This window comes from Gadus macrocephalus, chromosome 20 (genome assembly GCF_031168955.1).
Source record: "Gadus macrocephalus chromosome 20, ASM3116895v1".
Taxonomy (NCBI): Eukaryota; Metazoa; Chordata; class Actinopteri; order Gadiformes; family Gadidae; genus Gadus; species Gadus macrocephalus.
This window is the reverse complement of record NC_082401.1, coordinates 7230708-7251071: the sequence shown is the minus strand read 5'-3', so window position 1 is coordinate 7251071 and position 20364 is coordinate 7230708. Positions and strand designations below refer to the sequence as shown.

Here is a 20364-nt window from a genome sequence, read left to right as displayed (position 1 = left end):
AGAAGGGTCCGCAACGACGTAATGGGTCCGTAAACCCCCTTGCGTGTTGTCAATTTAATCAGCCCTTTAAAATGTAAAAAAATAATAATAATCGGAATGAAGACCCATAAAATAAGCCCGCCAGACACTTTTTTCGTTGATAATTGAGTATAGAGCTTGCTCGCGAATGCCCGGCGCAATGTAACAGCCCAAATTGCTTCCATTGCATTGTCTAGGGGCGGTGTGAACACTCCCAAATCTACATTTTTTAACAACTAATATTGCCCAAAAAAGCACCAAACCTCTGCAGTAGCATGACCGACAAATAAAACAAAACATAAACTTTATTTAGAGTACCGGGAGTTTATTAGAAAATACTTCTCCAAGTCTGTGCCTTACCGGTAGGTCCATGTTTCCACACAAGTCGATTACCGGCTACCTTAAATAATATAATAGTGTAATAAAAGTATCAAGAGGCGGAATTACACTTTAAGAGCTCTATAACTTAAGTGCTACGAGAAATTACGTCACAAGTGCAACTCGCATGGTGTACAAGGCATCTGGAACACACCATAACTGGATACCTGAAGACAGGGGCGGACTGGCCATCGGGAGGTTCGGGAGATTTCCCGAACGGCCGGTCGATTTCAGGCCGAGCCGGCCGGCCGTAATTCTTTTAGATTTGTTTTATTATTATTATTTTTTTTATTTTTTTTATTACATATTTATATTATATTTTTTGTTGTAAAAGATGTAAAAAAAAAATGAAAAAGTTAAGTAAGCCGTGATTTGGGACGGCCTGCGGCCGGATATTTGCTTACAGCGCGAAACGGAGCTCTTGCCTGACGGTGAAACGGGGCCGATGTATTACTGTCAATTTAGAGGGGGGAGCACCCCCACAGTGTATGGGGGCAAAGCGAGCGGCCAAAGCGAGCGGCCGAACGGCCCCTCCCAACTTGGACTGCTCCGCGGTCTGTCATTTCTGATTGGCTCAGCCTGACACACGGCCGGGTCACTTACTTCTCGTTGATCTCACTGAAGTTACACCGAAATACGAAAATGTCAAAAAGGTGGTGGAGAGGAAAAATAATTGGGTGGCACTCAGAAGTTGAGGTTGAAAAGGAAAAAAATGTTAGAGCAAGACGCAGCCAAATGTGCTAAATTAACCGACCATTTCCGTGGAAAAGCCAAGGTTGACGGCGACGCCCCTGTCAGCGAGTCCAATGGTGAGGCGGGAACAGGACACAGCAACATAGCTATGACAGGTGCACTAGCGAGCATGTTTGGCAATATAATAATGACTTAAATTATGGAAGTACCAGAGACGTCAGAGAACTATTCATAATATTGTAATGCCCACGGAAGAGGCAGTGAATGAAGTATTGATTAGAGAGCGATTTATTAGATACCACCGCTAATAAACCATTGGAACACTTCAACACCGGTAACCACAGCAACGGACAACAAACCCCGGCCCGCCCCCATCTCCCAAACCCTGTGTATGTGTCAATGAATTTTTTTTTCCCACTAAAATAATTCTATCTTGCACTATTTAGATCATTTTCAGCCTTGATTTACCTTTCTAGGCACATGCAATTTCTAATATTTTGTACATGGACAAGATTGCTTATAAAATATTTCCCAGTGATCTTCACAATATTCTAAACACATGCACATCCCAACATTGACATGCAGTTGCAATGCACATATCCACGGATAAGGACTCATTTTTATTATTTTACACTGGGGCAAAATTCTACGCGCGCTATTCCTGCGGTCTCATAAAAGGCCTCTCCATCCCAAAGTCCCGGGCCAAATTTTTGGGCCAGTCCATCCCTGCCTGAAGAGTTCTTTGCAAACCACCTCCGGTTTTGTGTTACCTTATGCAGGTACATTATATTCTTATATTACCTTCCTACTAGGCTATGTTTATAACTAGGCCTAAGATTAACCAAGGTGGTACATATAATTGTAACAAAGAGCCTAGACTACTAAGATTGCTTCTAAGAATAAAACCACAAACAAACAAAGAAGCACAATTCAAGAATATGGCTTGATTATAGTAGGCCTAGGTTACAAGCAAAAATACCAAAGACAAGAGAAGACAGTATGTTAATTTCAAATTGCTAAAGTGTAAAGAATAGGAATGAAAAGAGAATGTAATGAGTAGGACATTTTAATGATGGAAAAGAAAAGGTCTTTGGTTTGAGTGGCTCATCTAAAAATATAAAACAGCCAGAGGCCTGCTAAAACCAGACTATGTGACAACAGAATAGATTCAAACATGTCAAATTAATATAGCTCACACATATTTATTGAATCCAAAACATACAAATTACATGTGTCATTTTTTTGTGCTGTTTTATCCACGATTCAACTCCCATGGAACAACATATATGGATGTTAATAAGTATAGGCCTATACATAAGAAGAATTTAAAGGAATAGAAACAATTATTTTTATTGTTTCTCCTGGAGTGAGGCATATAGCGACTCAACTTTTCATGTAAAAAACTGCAGCAAAATTACAGAAAGGCAACTGAACTCAAACACAAGCACACACACCCACACGTCAAGTGCCGTTGGAAACAAACAGTTTTATCCATAACTCTTTAACAGATCTCATGCACCAGTATTGTATAGTTTTGACATTATGGCAATATATCATCAAGTCAGAGAAAAAAATACATAATTCTGCTTGGTGTTGAACGAATTAGTATTTATTACAATATTATGATTCACCTAAAAAGGACAGCAAGGTATCCCCCACCTGCCACACCTGCTTTTCAACTTTAATTCCACCAGTCCCTCTCTTCTAATGTAGGCTTTTATAAATACTTTGCTACTCCACCATTAATTATCAACCGACCTCAATACACAAGCCAACTCCATCACCGTTTCTACATCAGACACCATCACCACCCTCTACCCCCTCCCAACCCACTCAGTTACCAAAGGCCCCATGGCTGAGGCACAAATTCTCCCCATGGAGTGCATCACACTGTCCAGAGCAAACATCTTCCCTCCCCACCCAGAACAACCTCCGCCCCCTCCCCACCCTGTAAACCTGAGCCCTATGGTATGAAGAGAACCTCCATCTGGGGCGCACACCTGGCTCCCAAACGCCTCTTCCTCTTCTCTTCCTGGGTCTCGACAAGGAGGCCAGGAGCATGAGGAATAGCCTGTAGAAGACACATCCATCAAACAGAGGAATGCTCTGGTATTTCTCCTTCTCCTCTTGCCCCTTATCTATCTCTCCTATCTCTGTCTTTCATTCAGGGCTTCCAGACTAGGCATAATTTCTTACATTTTTATAACTTTTCTTGTTTGTCTATAAAGTTGGAGGTATCCAAAAAGGTCCAGGACAATTCAATTCATGCAAATCACTTTCTATTACTCACACAAGATTGAGTCATACAGAGGAATTAAGCATCCTTGTACATTTTGTACATTGGCAAAGACCCTGCATGTGTTTGTGTGTATGCATTTGGGTTTCTGTGCTTATGCCTAAGATATACTGTAAGAAGCAATAAAGAATAAACATTACTCTATGCTTTTTATCTATCTATGCATGCAAGATGAAATAGTATAAGAATACCCCAACGTTTCTCATCGTAGCTTTAGATGTTCCCATTGGTGTTTAGTAAAGAAGAAAAGGTATTCACACGTAACACACACAACAAGGTTGTATTAAGGAAAATGTTTAACCAGCAAAGGTTCAGAAACGATTTGTTGACATCAACAAAATAGTTCCTCAAATAAGACGGTATCATAATACTAAATACAAATGGATGCAACATAAGTTTTAGTACGGAAATTCAATGAAGAATTATCGCTGGCCTTATATTAATTGATACAACCATACAATTGTTAAAGCTTCTGTTGGATAGTGTCAAAATAGTAAATATTGATTAATAATGTTGACTATTTCCTGTAAACAAACACACAAACAAACAAGTAAAGAAAACCTTGAATGAAAACCCATATTTCCCTTCTACCTGTCATTGAGCACCCAACCAGTGTTTTGTGTATTTGCAGCATACAAAAACATGGGTATATCTTGCTATTGTTATTATTGTATTAAGAATATATTTAATGCATTAAGATTATCATATAAATTTGTCGTCACTGAGCAAAACATCACTAAGAATTGAACCCCCCAATCTATGAGTCACAAGTGTACCAAGTTGGTGTAAGTATACTTTCCCTGTTAAAACAAATTAGCTAGTTGATATGAATTTCGATTCAACATATGTGTGGATGTGGACAGTGGACGCGTTAATGTGTTTACAGGAAGTTAAGGACATTGGACGTTCTTGTATCAGCTTCTGGGAAATGAAGTCCACAAAAAGACTCTGGGTCTGCTCTTTTGAAAACATGCCATTGAAACGTCCCATTCCCTCTTCAACACAACCTGGCAACCCACCGACTCCACCAGCTGCGGGCAGTAATGTTTTTTCCTTTAATTCTTTCAAATGAACAAAGAGTCCATTTCTTCGCCGGATAGTGCGTTCCAGAGAAAGACCAACAGAGGAGGCGGAGGAGGAGGAAGATGGTTTTCCGCTCACCCCGGAGATATGGGGGTCCTGAATGGCTTGGGTTTAGTTCTGTGAGAGTGAGTTAATGTGAATGTGACACAAAAAGGAGGTACGTTTGGAGACCACCACACAGGGGGTCTAGGGAAAAACCTGCATTGGGTTGGATTCATGCTATTAACTCGTGTATCAGTTAGGTTATTGTCAAACAGGTTAAGAAAGAAAAAGTAGAAAGACAGTGGCTGAATCCGAATACTCATACTTGACTGCTATATAGTATGCATTTTGTAGTACGCCACAAATATAGCGCGTCCGAATGCTCAGTACGCATTGTGTAGTACGGAAAAAAATTCCGAATGCGTACTACCACCACAGTGTACAACGGTAGGTCACTACGCTATCCCACAATGCAACCGGTGTCTGATAACGGACGAAGAAGAGATGGCTGACCCGACACCACCAACAGCGGCTCCCGCAAATTTCTAAATATCGAAATGTAAGTACTAATAGTCAGTATTAAATGTTTCTTTAATCGGTAATTAGAAAGAGACATTTTTAATTTAATAGCAAAGATGACAAGACGGAAAAAGGGTAACTTATCAAGGTAATTTTGCCGGCATCTGAAGGGAGATACGTCATCTCCAAACATCCGGTGGAGTTTCGGCGGTGTTCGGAGGCGTACTACAGTAGCTGCGTTTCCATCTAAAAGGTGATGCGAATCTTTAGAAAGTTCGCAAAAGGTGGCGCTGTAGGCAAAAAATGTATGCCGATACGTGGCTGTAATAAATGGTAGAAGTAGAAAAGCTGGAACAAATGTAATAGAGAAGAGTCCTGTGTGTTCAAAGTTCGCTACGTCACAGCTGTTTCGAAAAGTGTGTTTCCATCTCGGCATTTTGCGAATTTACTCTCTTTCGCATTTCTCAAAAACCGCCTCATGCGAGCGGATAAACTTTTTTGCAAATTAGAGGATTTTTTATGCGAATTTTGGTGTTTCCATCACCGTTTACTGATTTGATACTTCAAAGTTTGCATAAAATCAGGGGGTGGAAACGCACCTACTGTCAAGTGTAGTACCTTAGTAGTAGTAGACACTGAACAGAAATAGTATGTACTAAGTATTCGGATGCAGCCAGTGTTAATTCTCTCTAGACTATTGTTGTCTAGAGGCACATCGGTATTAAGGTGGGATGATGCAAGACTGTGAGAAGTAATACAACATTAAAAGAGTTGCCAAACAAACAGTGACAATTTAGAAAGACAACTTCTAATTAAAACCAGTCAAAACAAGCAGAAGCTTTAAAGGGGACATATTATAAAACCAGGTGGTAGTGTAAGTTGATTTATTTTAGATTTTTGGATTTATTAGCCGTTACAAGACGTTTTGAAAAATCTGCCTCTTCTGTTATCACAACTGGGCGTTTCCACCTATATGTGTGCTGGATAGATCAGTCTACCAGCCTACCCAGTGGACTGCGGCAAACGTTGCTCATCTATCCGTCTTATATATAGGTGGACACGCCAACTTTTGATGTCAGAAGAGGCAAATTTTCAAAACGGCTTGTAACGGCTGATCAAACTCACACCTGGGGGTATAATATGTCACCTTTAAAGATCCAAGAATCAAACTAATTACTGATTAAGATGCTTGCTCCACAGCAACGGCTGCCAAGGAAACAGCATTCTGTGAAACGACATCAGCCATGACATCAGCCCCGACTTCCGCAGCGACATCAGCCGCGACATCAGCCACGGCATCAGCCTTGATGTCAGCTGTGACATCAGCTGTGACGTCAGCCGTGACATCAGCTGTGACGTCAGCCGTGACATCAGCTGTGACGTCAGCCGTGACATCAGCTGTGACGTCAGCGGCGAAATCAGTGGCCCCATTAACCAGGACTTCCAGCTCCTCCTGCTCTCCCTCGATGGAATCCTCCCCATCCACTTCTTCCTGCTCCGGAAGCGCCAAACTTGCGGTGCGGTCGAAACTCAGGTCGACCGCCTCCACGCTTTGGCTGTCTCCGTTGACCACAACCTCTGCATTGAAGCTCTGCAGAGCTCCCGCTGCCCCCCCTGCCAGGCCCTCGGCCAGGTCGTGCACCTCTGCCATGGAGGCCTCTCCGTCCATGCTGCCCAGAGCAGGGATCTCCACATGGGCCATCTCCCCGCCGTCCTGCACGGAGATCCCGGAGTCGCGCACCTTCTTCACATTGAAGGTCATGGGGGACACCTTGAAGGAGGAGCTCCTGGAGGTGGGGCTCTTGGGGTGGTTGGGGGTGAAGCTCTTCTTGATCTTCTCGCGGCGCTCTGGGGGCACGATCTTGGTGCCGATCTGGGTCATCTTCTTCTCGATGCTGTGGCGGGAGAAGGCCTTCTTCAGGCTGTCCACCTTCTTCATGCTGGAGCGCTTCAGCTTGTCCGCCCTGGAGCGCTCCAGGGTGATGGAGCTGCCCTGGGCCACGGAGGCCTCATAATCCGGGAAGACTTCCTCTTCACAGGCCAGAGCCTCGTCTTCGGAAGTGAGGCTTATGGTCTGGAGACCCTCGTCGGTGCCAAAGTTGGCGTCTGCAGAGCCCGCGACAGAGGGGGCTGGCAGGACCGACTCGGCATCGAACTGGCTGGGGGGCGGCGACTTGAGGGAGTCGTTGACGACCACGCTGGTGGGGATCTCGCTGTCTTCCTGCGTAAAACAATAAATAAGAGCAAGGAGTGAGTTTTGAATCCAGGTTTGCTAACTTCCCGGCCTTTAACCAGCTTTGTGATTACCGCATCAAATTCTGAAAATAATTTAGCAAACTCATGATAATGGTTGAAAGTGGATTGGCCAACAGTAGAATCCATTCTATGAGGTATGCTAATGAGGAATCATAAATAAACATGGTATACTCGGGGATGGTACAAGGACAACCCAACCAAACGGAGGCACCGCTACAAAGCCTGCTGTATTCCAAATATACCAAGATGAGGCCATAAACGCTCACTGCTCTGAACCACTAACATGCTGATCTGCCCACATTGCAAACGCTCATCCATTATAGATTGAGGCCGGTTGATGTACCACAGGTGTCAAGAGAAAACCAGTCTCTGAACGCTTAACCCCCATTTACTTTTTGAGATATCTGAGGAATTCCACTTGCTTCTTTGCAGGACTCTACCACCCACAACTCCTTCCCTGTGCGGATATTCGATCATCTATAGACAAGTCTAGGACCTATAGTTTAGGTTAGATTATGTTTGAGAAATGGGGTAATTGTTTACCTATGTTTAATTCTCTCCCTTCTCTTTACCGACCGTATCTGTGCACAAATAAACATTCATGCATCAGAGGCTGGGATACTTGTAGCAAACATATACAGTCTCATGTACTTAAGTACATTTGACATTTCCGGATATCTAATTAATCAGTTACTTTTGCAAATTCTTGTCATATGTGTCAGGTAAGAATCTTTAGCATCCTGCTACAAATGTCGTCCAGGGAATGCATGGCAGCTGAGAATGAAAGAATACTTGTTGCAAACAGACTGCCAGAGTTACTTAAAGCTTTATTCCATAACTTGTCAAATTTGCATATGTAAGGACTTGCTCAACCAGACTGGCAGGAACGACAAACCCGCAAGGATGCTGACAGACAAATTGTGTCCTGTTGAATGCTTGGTTATAACATGTCAGACTGCTCTGCCACCATGTGAAACCTCCACTTTAGATATAGAGTTAACTTTAGAGTTGGTGAAAAACCTTCCATTGAACCCAAAGTCAGGACGGTCATAATTAACACACAATAGGTGAAGATTGCAGACACAGAGCAAAGCTATGTAGATGCATAAATATATATTTTTATTTAGTTGTTATCTTGTTGGCATTTAATATCAAAACTGTCTGCGTTTTCTCACAGGTAGATTTGCACGGAATGATAAACGTTTCACCCATTTGAGTGAAATTTGCAGCCTTAGGATTGCCATGAAAAGTATAACCTCCATTGTTAATTGCGGATTTGATACGAGGCAAAGTTTTGGCTAAAAGCTGAAATAATGGTTGATATACTGCATTTAATATTCTTCTTTAACCAAACCTACAATGAACTAGGGTCGCTGTTGTGGCCTAAAGGTGGCAATACACTTGGTGACTGAAGCTATACGAGCAGCTGTCAATCGGATGGTAGGCAAAACCTCAGGGCAAAATTCTAGTTTCAACAAGAACCTTCGTCTGGAGTTGCATTTAGCCTTCTCTTCCTATCGTCCTCAAGTCAGGCTTGAACCAGGTGCAGCCACCCTGAGGACTCTCCGCTTACTTCTTATTCTCTGAGATTGTTAAAATTGAATTACGATTGAGGTACACCAACATGGCAAAGTTGTGCATACCTTGATAGCTACATTTGCCCTATCGTGACATCCACTAAACTATGGTACCCCTTGTACCAAATTCTCAATCTGGCAAACTAGCAAGTATTTGAAATGAATCTGAATGATGAGAGCCATATACGTGCGTATGCGTGTGCATCTGTAAGGGTGTATGTGCAGTGTGTGCTGTCTTTTAGTGGGGAACTACTGGTAATCAACAATACGCATTTTCATTTGGGGTTTCATTTTCTCACCCCTAGTGAACAACACAGATGGTTGGTTGGATCTGTGTGCTGGTGTATGACGGTAGAGCTAGCTAGATAGCTAGAGAGAAATATAATAAGAGACACATGAAGAGAGGGAGAGAGATAGTGGGATTTAGTTAGAGAGTATGTATAGCCCTCATAAGTTGAGATTTGTTACCTGAAATCTTATTCCATGCCAGACCTTTTCATGCCAGAGTTATGGGCCACATAACTCTACATAATACGCTGTGTTAAATAATAATATCCACACAAACGAAGCATCACTTAAAATGAAGGAACTTGTTATGTTTCAGATGAGTGAACTGCGATTTCAGCTCACAAGGAATTTATACCTGAAACTAACAGCATGTGGACAGTGGTTGAGTGAGTACAAGCGTGATAAGAAAGCGAGAGAAAGAGAAGGTGACACAGAGAAGGAGAGAGACAGGTCTAAGGTTAACTATTGCCCAATGCATGCAAAAAATGAATTTGGTATCCATATTTATTTAATTTTAGGAAGTGCTGCCATAAAGGAAAGAGAGAAACAGGAAAGAACACTCAGAGCACCTTCCTCATCCCTTCCTTTATTCCTATTCGTCATACCTTTCAAACTGTCTGCAACCTGCAATCTCCCCTCCTCCTTCCCCTCTCCCCCCCCCCCCCCCCCCTCTCCTCCTCCCCTCCTGTCATCACACACACCCTCAGCCCCCTCCATATCCTACCGGCCCCCCCAGCTCGATCATCTGGGAGGGTAAAACTCACATGTGATGACAAGATCTGTAACCCTCACTTATCGACAAAGATGGGGTTGTTGTTGTTTTGTTACTCATGAGATCAATCCAAACCTACTACCCCCATCCCCCATTATAGAACACAAACTACCCCACTCCAATACCACTTTCAGCATTGCAACGCACAATCCATCCATTACCAGGAGGCAGGAAGGAAGGAAGGGGACGGAGGAAGATTCCACTTCCTGTGTTCTGAATGATAGAGATGTGCCACAGGAATGGGCTCAAGATAAATCAAGCTAAAATAACTCAGGGCCACAACAGGCAGACCACATCTCTGTAGTGTTATGAGGACTGTGGTACGCTAGTACGTATGGGCCCCACTGCTAACCAACAGTGTTTTATATTGCCACAGGTGGTTTGCTACAGGTGTAAACCTGTCTCTCAGCAGTTGCATCAAACGTAAATCAATGTTCCATCGGTTCCCATCATGAGATAAAAGGAGATTTGTAGTTTGTCGCTGTCAATGCAAATAAAAAAACACATAAAGTTTCCAATACGCCTCGCCGCTGCCATGTGTTACTCACAAAAGGAGGAATGTTATGGGTGAAAAGCCTTGCCAAGAAAAATAAATGACAAATTCAATGTGACTGATCTCAAAAGTCACACCAACGTGCTCCTGAAATAAGAGATTGTCACACTCAATGGAGACTTTTGGACACCGACGGTCAGGAGCAAAGACCTGGGCTGTTTCCCAAAGTGAAGGCTGCAGCCTTGCTAGGACGCGTCCTTGCTAGTCACGTCCTATGGAGATGAGACTAGAGTACTAGCTCGAGTGCTTCCTAGCGTTTGTAATGTTCAGACTTTGGAATGACTTGGTAGTGTGGAAGCGCTTCCGCTTCCGCTTTTTAATACTGCGTGTCCGCTTGTAAATACATGTGCGCTTATGAATAAATCATGGAAGCAATCAAGCTGATCGATATTTATTTGACTTTTGTCTGTTATGAATGCGGTCATGTCTCCTCTCGCATGGAGCCTCTTTGGGGAAGTCACGAAAGCTTTGTAGCGGTTGATCGAATCGTCTTTATTAAAAGGAAAATCCATTACATTTTTATAAAACTAAGTGAAATTGTCTGAGAACTTAATTCATGCATCACATTTACAGTACGGTTGATTACTATTATGCAGGGGGAAAAAGACAAAGAAAGAGATGATAAACATGTATTTATTTGGATATATTATTTAACTGATCTGATTCATTCATTCATATATGCCTACAATGCCTACTTATTTGTTCAAAGCACTTATGTGCTTTGAACACATAAGTATATCATATAAAATACAATTATATACGTTCATTCAAAATGACAAACATTGCAAATGATCGGTTGTGCATTAATTTTACAACATTGGATAGTGGCACTATCCCTTCCACCGTTAAACAAATGTTTGTGCGCCACCCTAAGGCGCACAAAAGCCTCCATTTGCTGGGCTGACCCTAAGAAAAACGATTCAACACAAACATAAATAGGTATACATAAATAATGTAATCTTGTGAGCGAGTAAATTGACATTGGTGACAGTGGTGTTTAACACCAGCTACGTCCATGCAAAATATAGCAACGTATCATTAAGTTGCAAAAACGTTTGAAAAGTGGCACAGGTCTTTAGGCTTGATTATTTGCATTAACATAATGAATCTATAAAAAGCAATACGGCACAAAATATTTCTGAAAAACGTATATAACTTCACTTCATTTGAACGTGTACTGCTCTGCCATTTTCAAGAACCCGCCCAGTGAACGCAGAGGATTGTGGGTAGTTTTGGCTCGTCTAGGATGCAGCGATGCATCCTTGAAAAATCGCGGAATTCTCAAAAACAAAGGACGCAAAAATGGCGCGGCTTTCGAGTGTCCTCAACATTGGAACAGTGCTTATCGGCGTTCTATGACGTAGCGTCCTTAACGCCCCGTGCCCACTACATGTGTCCGTTGCGTGATCCCCATTGACTTGAATGGGGACGGACGCGCAATGCATTGTGGATCCGTCCGTTCCGTTGGAGCCTTCGGTCAGTCAAGAAGTTGAAAAATGTTCAACTTTTTCGGCAGCGACGGATCCGTCATCCAACCAGATCGCGTATGCAAATTTAAGCACTGTGACGCGCAGTACCGCGGGAAGTAGGGGTGCTGGGGGTGCTGTCTGAGGCCCTGTCTTATCACAGAAAACGATTATTTCTAAAAACTCCGGCCAAAGTGGAGATTTCTGAAAACGCTGGTTATGTGTTGTCGTGTCAACGGGGAGAAACGGGATTTTAGGTTCTGAAGCGTCACATTATGCACCAGGAAATACTTAACGTCATGTGAGCGCCCGCTGTACCGTATTGGTCCGAATATAAACACAAACCCCATTGTAAGACGACCTATATTTGGAAAAAAGATTTGAAGACCAGATCTTGTTTTTATAAATAAATAAATTGTATTCATTGAAATAATATACGAAAATAAAAAGGCATAGAATAAAACACTGCATTGCCACTAAACAGTAGTGCAAATAGGCCGTACTGATGTGTACACCAAAGACTATTCCTGACACTCCTGTGCCCCGCTGTGTTCGCTCTGGCTGTGGTCGCTCCGCACTGTTTCGGCCCGTGGCAAACGAGTCATCGTCGCTGCTGTCCAAGGCATTTTGAGACGCAGCATTTATTTAATGCTCATATGACCTAGTGCTGAAAAAAAGTTATATGAAAAAGTGTGAGGGGAGCGGTGGTGCGCTAAACTTGTTCTGTGAGCAGCTGGATGTGAACCATGGTGTGAACACAACGATCGATTTTCGACTGCGCGCATGCACTGGTGTAATTGAGCTGCGCTGCTATATCTTTTTTATCAATGTAGCGAGTTGCGAGTCTAGTGCAGGCTGAGTTTTTTTTTCCAGCACCCCCTGCTGAGAATACGTTCCCGCGGCTATGGTGACGCGACTCGGGCTCTGACGATACTGGAAAGCGGGAAAGCGGGTCATCTTGCATCGCAACAAGCAGGAAGTAGCGGGAAGAACCCGGCGAAGCGATTTGATTGGCTGACGGATGCCTCTGCAAAGACTACTCCCCCATCAGTCAGCCACGCCTTCCCACGTGCGTTGACTGACGGAGGTAGTGGGCACGGGGCGTAACGCCTCGTGCCCACATCTTGTTGCGAGGCAAGATGACCCGCTTTCCCGCTTTCCAGTATCGTCAGAGCCCGAGTCGCGTCACAGTGCTTACATTTGCATACGCGATCTGATTGGATGACGGAACCGTCGCTGCCGAAAAAGTTGAAAATTTTTCAACTTTCTGACGGTGGCGAACGCTCCAACTGAACGGACGGATCCACAATGCATAGCGCGTCCGTCCCCATTCAAAGTCAATGGGCAACGGACAACTGACGGAGGTAGTGGGCACAGGGCGTAACGCCACGTGCCCACTACCTCCGTCCGTTGACTGAAGCCTTCGGTTCCGTTGGAGCCTTCGGCTCAGTCAAGAAGTTGAAAAATGTTCAACTTTTTCGGCAGCGACGGATCCGTCATCCAATCAGATCACGTATGCAAATTTAAGCACTGTGTATGCCCACTACCTCCGTCAGTCAACGGACGTGGGAAGGCGTGGCTGACTGATGGGGGAGTAGTCTTTGCAGAGGCATCCGTCAGCCAATCAAATCGCTTCGCCGGGTTCTTCCCGCTACTTCATGCTTGTTGCGATGCAAGATGACCCGCTTTCCCGCTTTCCAGTATCGTCAGAGACCGGGTCGCGTCACAGTGCTTAAATTTGCATACACATTTTTCAACTTCTTGACGCCGAAGGCTCCAACGGAACGGACGTATCCACAATGCATTGCGCGTTCGTCCCCATTCAAAGTCAATGGGGATCAGTCAACGGACGGAGGTAGTGGGCACGGGGCGAAAGGGCGGCCGTTGAGCATGCTTCCTTGACATTGGGAAACAGCCCTGCTCTCTTCCGTCAGCCTTACATTGATAACCCACTCGGTTTGTCCTGATCTGAACAGTGCTGCTGGCTGTCTGGGAGGTATTTGTCAGAGAAGTGCCAGGAACACTTGGATACACATCACATTTGAAGATAAGGACGTTTACAAGGTGATGCAATTCTGCTAATCTCCTTCAGCACTTTTGTTTGAGTATCTCCAGGCTTCGTGCAGACTACTAAGTCTTAGTAACTGAGTTATTTTCTAGGGTGCTACCATATTGTTACAATGACTGTAGTTTACGAACAGTGCAATGGAAAAGAAACAGCAAGCAGTCATGTTATCTTCTTACTTTAATGTTGTACTCACAAGCAAGCGATCCAACTTAATGTGTATATACCTCCATATCTTCCATAGTTCCTTCCATATCTCTTAAAATCATATAAAAGGAGTAAGTAAGGGACATAAAGTCAGGCCTACAGGGTAAAGGAGGACAGCTATAGGGTGGATGATTGATATTGGTAGCTTTTTGGCAGCCCAAGGTTTCCCATGTTTGCTCTGGCAGAGAGTTACAGTTATTGGCTTTGCCACCAGCTGCATGTGTCAAATCACACACCCAAGATCACACTCACTCACACACACTCAAGAAGGGAAACACCCTTCTTGACCTCCCCAGTCATTACATGGCTCCAGTATGATGATTGTAAAAACTATGAATTATAGAAATGGAATTGTATATTGCAGCGTACACTATTATATATTGTACACTGCATTATACAATACCCTTTCTACAATTCATAGTTTTTCAAATGGGGCCCAACTGTCATTTGGCCAGAGGAACCTGTGATTACGCCAGGCGGCCTGCAGAGTCCACAGGGACGGATGCCAGGACTCGACTCGTCTAACCTGATTGTGATGACACGCAAAGGAGCCAGAACGTATAATGTGAACTGGATTAACGTGGCAAGTCAAACAAACCGCCCCCTTGCCCAGTCGGCTGTGTGGGGTTTTTCAACGAACACAGACTTGCATTTTAAAAGTTTTCTTTTTACCTGAGGCGTCCGGTCGTTGTTAAGCTTTTTAATTTTTTAAGTGAAGAAAGACACACTGACACCCTTAGGACCAATATCCTGCATTGTTTTTTACATGCTGTGTCATCTTGTAATCTTCATTGCTTCTGTTTATTGTTCTTCCACCCCTTTTCTTCTTTTGTCCAAGAAGAATAGTATCATTACCCAAGGAAAGAAGTTAGATAGGGGTGTAAAGAGGTAGTGAGAGAGAGAGAGCCAGAGAGCCAGAGAGCCAGAGAGCCAGAGAGCGAGAGTTGCAAGTACATACACATACACCTCTACCATCAATTGAAACGCTACCCCTCAAATACATGCTTCAAATAGGTTTGAAATGTGTAAATTAAACGACAATTTAAATGCATGAGAAACAATAGCAAGGTATAAATCGACTTATTTGTGAGATGACCCTGGTAAACCCTTCTTCCAGAAGAGCATGCAAGACTCACAGAATAACCCGGTATTAATGAGGGATGAAAGCTAGCCCCCGGTACAAATGCTTCACCTATTAAATGTCGAGAGATGTAGGTTTTGTGAGGAGCTGAGGGTAATCGCTGTAAAGCTGAATAGAAACACACACCTTCAACAGGTACGCACATGCACACACACATGAGCACATGCCTGCGCATGGAGAGAGAGAGAGGCACAGTGTGAGAGAGCGAGAGCGAGAGAGAGGGAGAGAGAGAGAGAGAGAGAGCCGGGCATTAGTTCCTGATTGGCATACGGCCAGCGGCCTGCACGGACCCGTTTGAAAAATGAATATGACACAGAATGGAAATCGGAACAAAATGCAACCTAAACTGTATGTCCTCGTCTGCTGTGCAGCAACTATTTTAAACAGTGAACACTTCCGATTTTATGGTAATTTAACTTAAAAGCTATCATGATGCAGCCTACAGAGTACACAACCTGAAGGGGCGAGGCAAGGAGCCGCCTTTTAAAAAGGCATTATGCATTATTTATCAGGTTTTATGGGGCTATCGTTTTACAAGGCAATTTGTATGCATAAGGGATGAGCCTGAACTGCTATTTAATTGTAAAAAAAGGGTTAGGGTTAGGATCATGTATTATACTGCACTTGCAGTTCAGTTGTAAACCACACAAATCAAGAGGGAAGGATTTGGTGAAATCAATTTGAGCTGAATGCTGCATGGTTATTGGCATATTTGCACAACCTGGTTTCCCTATGAAATGTAATAAAAAGGTAACCATTACAAGACTTGGGCGCGCAGGTAAAAGCACACACTACCGGGCGCTACTTCATCCGCAAGTGTCAGGATACACAGACTTTGGTCCCTCGGTTGCTGACACCTAACATCAGGTCCGGACCTTTGGTCAAGAGTTGGGCGATTTGTATGGACTGGTAGAGCAAAGCAAACATCAACACACAAAGACTGGAAAGCGCCAGCTACCACCCAAACCTTCTGTCAATATCAAACTGAACTGAAGGACACGTTGGCTGATACAGATAGCGGCAGCTCAGCATGCTAAGCTTAGCTATGAGAAGTTTTTTCAGTTTTTTTCAATCCATTTTATCAATATCAATAACTGGATTTTGGAATGACATGTGGGAAATGACATTGAAATAAGTGTGTGGTTTGAGAATCAGTGAGTGTCCTCTGGATGACTGATCAGTGTTTTACTAAATAGGGAAGGGATGTTGCATTTTTTCTTATCAACATGTTGTAAAAACACCCTTTTACAGCCACAAAACCCCCTTTAAAACAAACATAATCCAGCCTTTTCTGCGTCCTGACATTAAACAAGATGACAGATTAAGGCCCTGTTCTTATTTTGACTGTTGAAATTTTGATTGTTGCTTAGTTCCATTGTGAGAAAGGAGGAGATTCAGATCTACACACCAACCCCCCCCCCCCCCACACCACCACCACCACCACCACCCCACACACACACACACAAAGACACACACATACAAAAACACACACGCACTGATTTGAGGGGACAGGGAATTATACTCTGAATGTGCGAATAGCATTTATATGAAATCCCATGACTGTCATGAATGTAAACCAATAACCTTTTCAATGGTTAATCTGAAAATAATGACCGATATTCTCACGCACCTCTTACACAAGCAACCATGTTTACCGTGACCTTTCACCAGGCACAATACCTACCATGAAAATGTCAAGTTACTATATGAATAACATAAAAATGATAATCCTTTAATTTGATTGTGTCTGTTTGTATAATTGTGTGCATATGAATGTACTTGTTTTGTGTGTGGAAGTGTGTATAAATGTGTGTGTGCATAAATGTGTGTGTATGAATGTTTATGGATCTGTGTTTGTGTGTGTATGAGGCTTTATGTAATATAACTGTGTGTGTTTCTGTGTGTTTGTCTTGGAAACCCTGTGTGCACCGATGCACAAACACAAACAAACAAGGGCCTGAATTGCTGCAATTATGGGACAGTACATATTTTCTCCTCCCGCTCGTTAACCCTCGTTAACGAGAGGAGCGCAGTGGAGCAGACACACAGAAAGGCAGGCCTGCCATAGTCCTACCACACTGTAGCACGTACAGCCACCACAAACACTGTGCTTGCTCGGTGCAGATTTACCCACAATCCTCCCTGGGTACCTCTTCTAGAGTTCTAGAACCTGACGCTCTGAGGGCCAGTAGCTGTTAAGTGAAGGGCCTCAAGCTTTCACCATACAGTGTTTCCCCCCAACACTGTATGGTTAAGGCCTTAACAACAATAGGGCCCCGCCTTGTCTACCAATGAAAAAATATATACATTTTTTTTATTTTATTATTATGCATTAACAAAGTACAAAACTCTCGTAGGGTAAGGAAACATACTTCCATCAGGACCAAAGAATAAAGTTAAATAATGCATTGGTAATACTGTTAATACAACAATAGTCGTGCCATAAAGCTTTTTGAATGGAATTGAAATGGCAACGGCACCTTGACGAAGACATTTCGTGGGGGAGACAGTGGCATACGTATTGTTGAAAATCAGTTTGGCGATGATACAAGAACAAACTGATGGGATTGAGGAGAAAAAAAACAAACGCATGCATGCCTCATGAAACAAGTTTGTCCAAAAAGAACTTCTTCGATCTAGGCCAGTCGAAATGTAGAATTCTACTTTGTTCTCTTGAATTATGTTGCTTGCTTCAATTTGTACTTTTAGCTCTCTGGTGTGGCAGTAAATCTGCATTATCACACAGCAGCGCGAGGCCTGCGGCATTTCACCTGGTTTCGTTTTAGGGAATCAACACTTTTGTTTTAAAGAAACACACTTGCGGCAAACCGCGGTTAAAAGCGGTTTAAAAATTGTCAAGCATGTTTATTTACAGTCAGAAGCAAAGGAATGGACTAGGATAGAAATAAGGATGATAAAGACGCTAATAAATAGTTAAGTAAGCGAGAGAGAAACAAGCCGCTCATGTGAGAAGAAGAGGAGTAAAGCGTGAAGGTGTAGTAACAAGGCTCCGAAAACTGTTACCTTTCCCGAGGTCTGGAACGGTTCTTTTGTACCCTCATACACCTGACCCGACACACGCACACCTGATCCGACACACAGAAAACACACGCACTCACCTGCCCCGACCTGACACAAACACACCCACACACACCAGAACCAACCCAGCAGCAATGCCTACATTGGATGTCACACACACACACACACACACACACACACACACACACACACACACACACACACACACACACACACACACACACACACACACACACACACACACACACACACACACACACACACACACACACACACACACACACACACACACACACACACACACACACACACGGGCATGATCACATGCACATTTTGCCACAGATCACTGCCTTCGACCAGTCTTTCCTGGTACTCATCTCAGTCTTGACTTACCAGGTAGGTGCGCATGCATTCATGCATGAACGCCCCCTCCCCCCCGCTCCACACACATATACACACACAGATGAGGAGCACCCCACAAAGGCTCCACTCACTCCACGCCTGAGCAGATTTGAGAAAAACAGTTCCTTTCAAAATAACCGACAGAGGAGTAAATAACAGCTAACTCCATTATATAATGATATGACACTCACATAGACGTCATATTCAACAAGAGCAGTTGCCCCAAGGATATAGACATATGCTATAGACAACTCTATTATGCTGCTTTGGTTTTGCTTGAATAGTATAAAGTACACTCTAGGAAAGAGATATGTAGGGGGAAATCACAACTTGGCAATTTTGATTGGATACCGTACAAAACTATTTTAGAAGGGCTTCTATTTTACCACCAGGTGTGATGTAGATTCACTCTTACAGAAATTATTATTTCTTTGTACAAGGTCTGGCATTCGTCCTCGCTGGTAGCTCTCACACCGTCAGGCCGACGGACGAACCAATGGGAGTGCCTTTGTTCTAGGAGGCGGGTTTTAGTTGGTGATGCAAGAGAGATGGCTCATTTTGATTCTTTTTTTTATCTTCTTATCTTATCTTTTAACCACATACACAAAAGACCTTTTGAAACAGGATTATAAACCGCCGCAGAAAAAATACATATAGGCATATTGAAATGATCAAATAGCCTATGTGCATTGTTGCAGCTATTTGTCTTACGAGACAATAAAGCTGGTGTCAAGGTACAGCCTTCATTATGGTCTAGACAGGAGGCAGAGACAGTGGACGCACACGGTTTGGTTCCAACTGCATTTCAACAGGTGTATTGCAAGCATTCTTCTTTTAGAATTTTTGGTCTGTGGATTTGAAAGTATATTGCTGATAACAGTTTCAGACGAAATGTTTGGAAAGTATAGACACCGAATTACATCCTCGGCTCCTGAAGTCAGTCACTGCTCGTATCGCTGCAGCCATAGAACACGTTTTAGAATAAATGGATGATACAATAGCAATAAAACACAAACATAAGGGCGCTCTGGAATTATATCAAAGGAAAAGATGTGTGCTGTGTTTGCTCCAGTTTTTCTGACTTCCAAAAGCTCTTTTAATAAGCTTGCTGATGGGCGGGCAATAGGCCAATCTCTCTTGAGGAAGTGACTGAAATGAGCTTAAAAGATAGACTGGTAGAACCAGGCTAAATCAATACCGCACCTTGTGGTAAAAAGTGCCCATTTAAAGGAACCTTTTGGACTGAACATTAACGTAAATCAGCATGGTGCTGCTTCTTATTGTTCTGTGGTTGAATTCCCTGTAAAGAAATCCAAACCTGTAAACCAAGGGCTTCCTTTTTGATCAACAATCTGGTTATCACTCATTTAAACCAAGCGATAAAACCAACCCTGTTATCATTGTCTCTGCACACACTGTAATGTACTGTGACCAAACAACATGTCACAGTACCAATAGTGGATATGAGACAGAACTAAACAGCCCCCCCGTCTACAGGCTGATCAAGGTGGAACACGTGGCGGTTGGCGGGCCACTGAGTACACAGCTTGGCCCCTGCACCTGCTCTGTCACTGGGGCTCCTAGGAGACCAGATGATAATGCTGGAGGACGGCCCAGCACCTTGCAGAG

General features: G+C 43.4%; 1 protein-coding gene across 1 annotated transcript in view; it reads right to left on the bottom strand.

Moving 5' to 3' along the window:
* Positions 1-2275: 2275 nt before the first annotated feature.
* Positions 2276-20364, bottom strand: part of cavin2a (caveolae associated protein 2a) — a 20958-nt gene continuing 2869 nt past the window's right edge. Inside the window, exon 2 of the mRNA XM_060039496.1 lies at positions 2276-7190. Within this exon, the coding sequence (XP_059895479.1) occupies positions 6150-7190 (1041 nt within the window). The 3' untranslated portion in view covers positions 2276-6149. The remainder of the gene's footprint in view (positions 7191-20364) is intronic.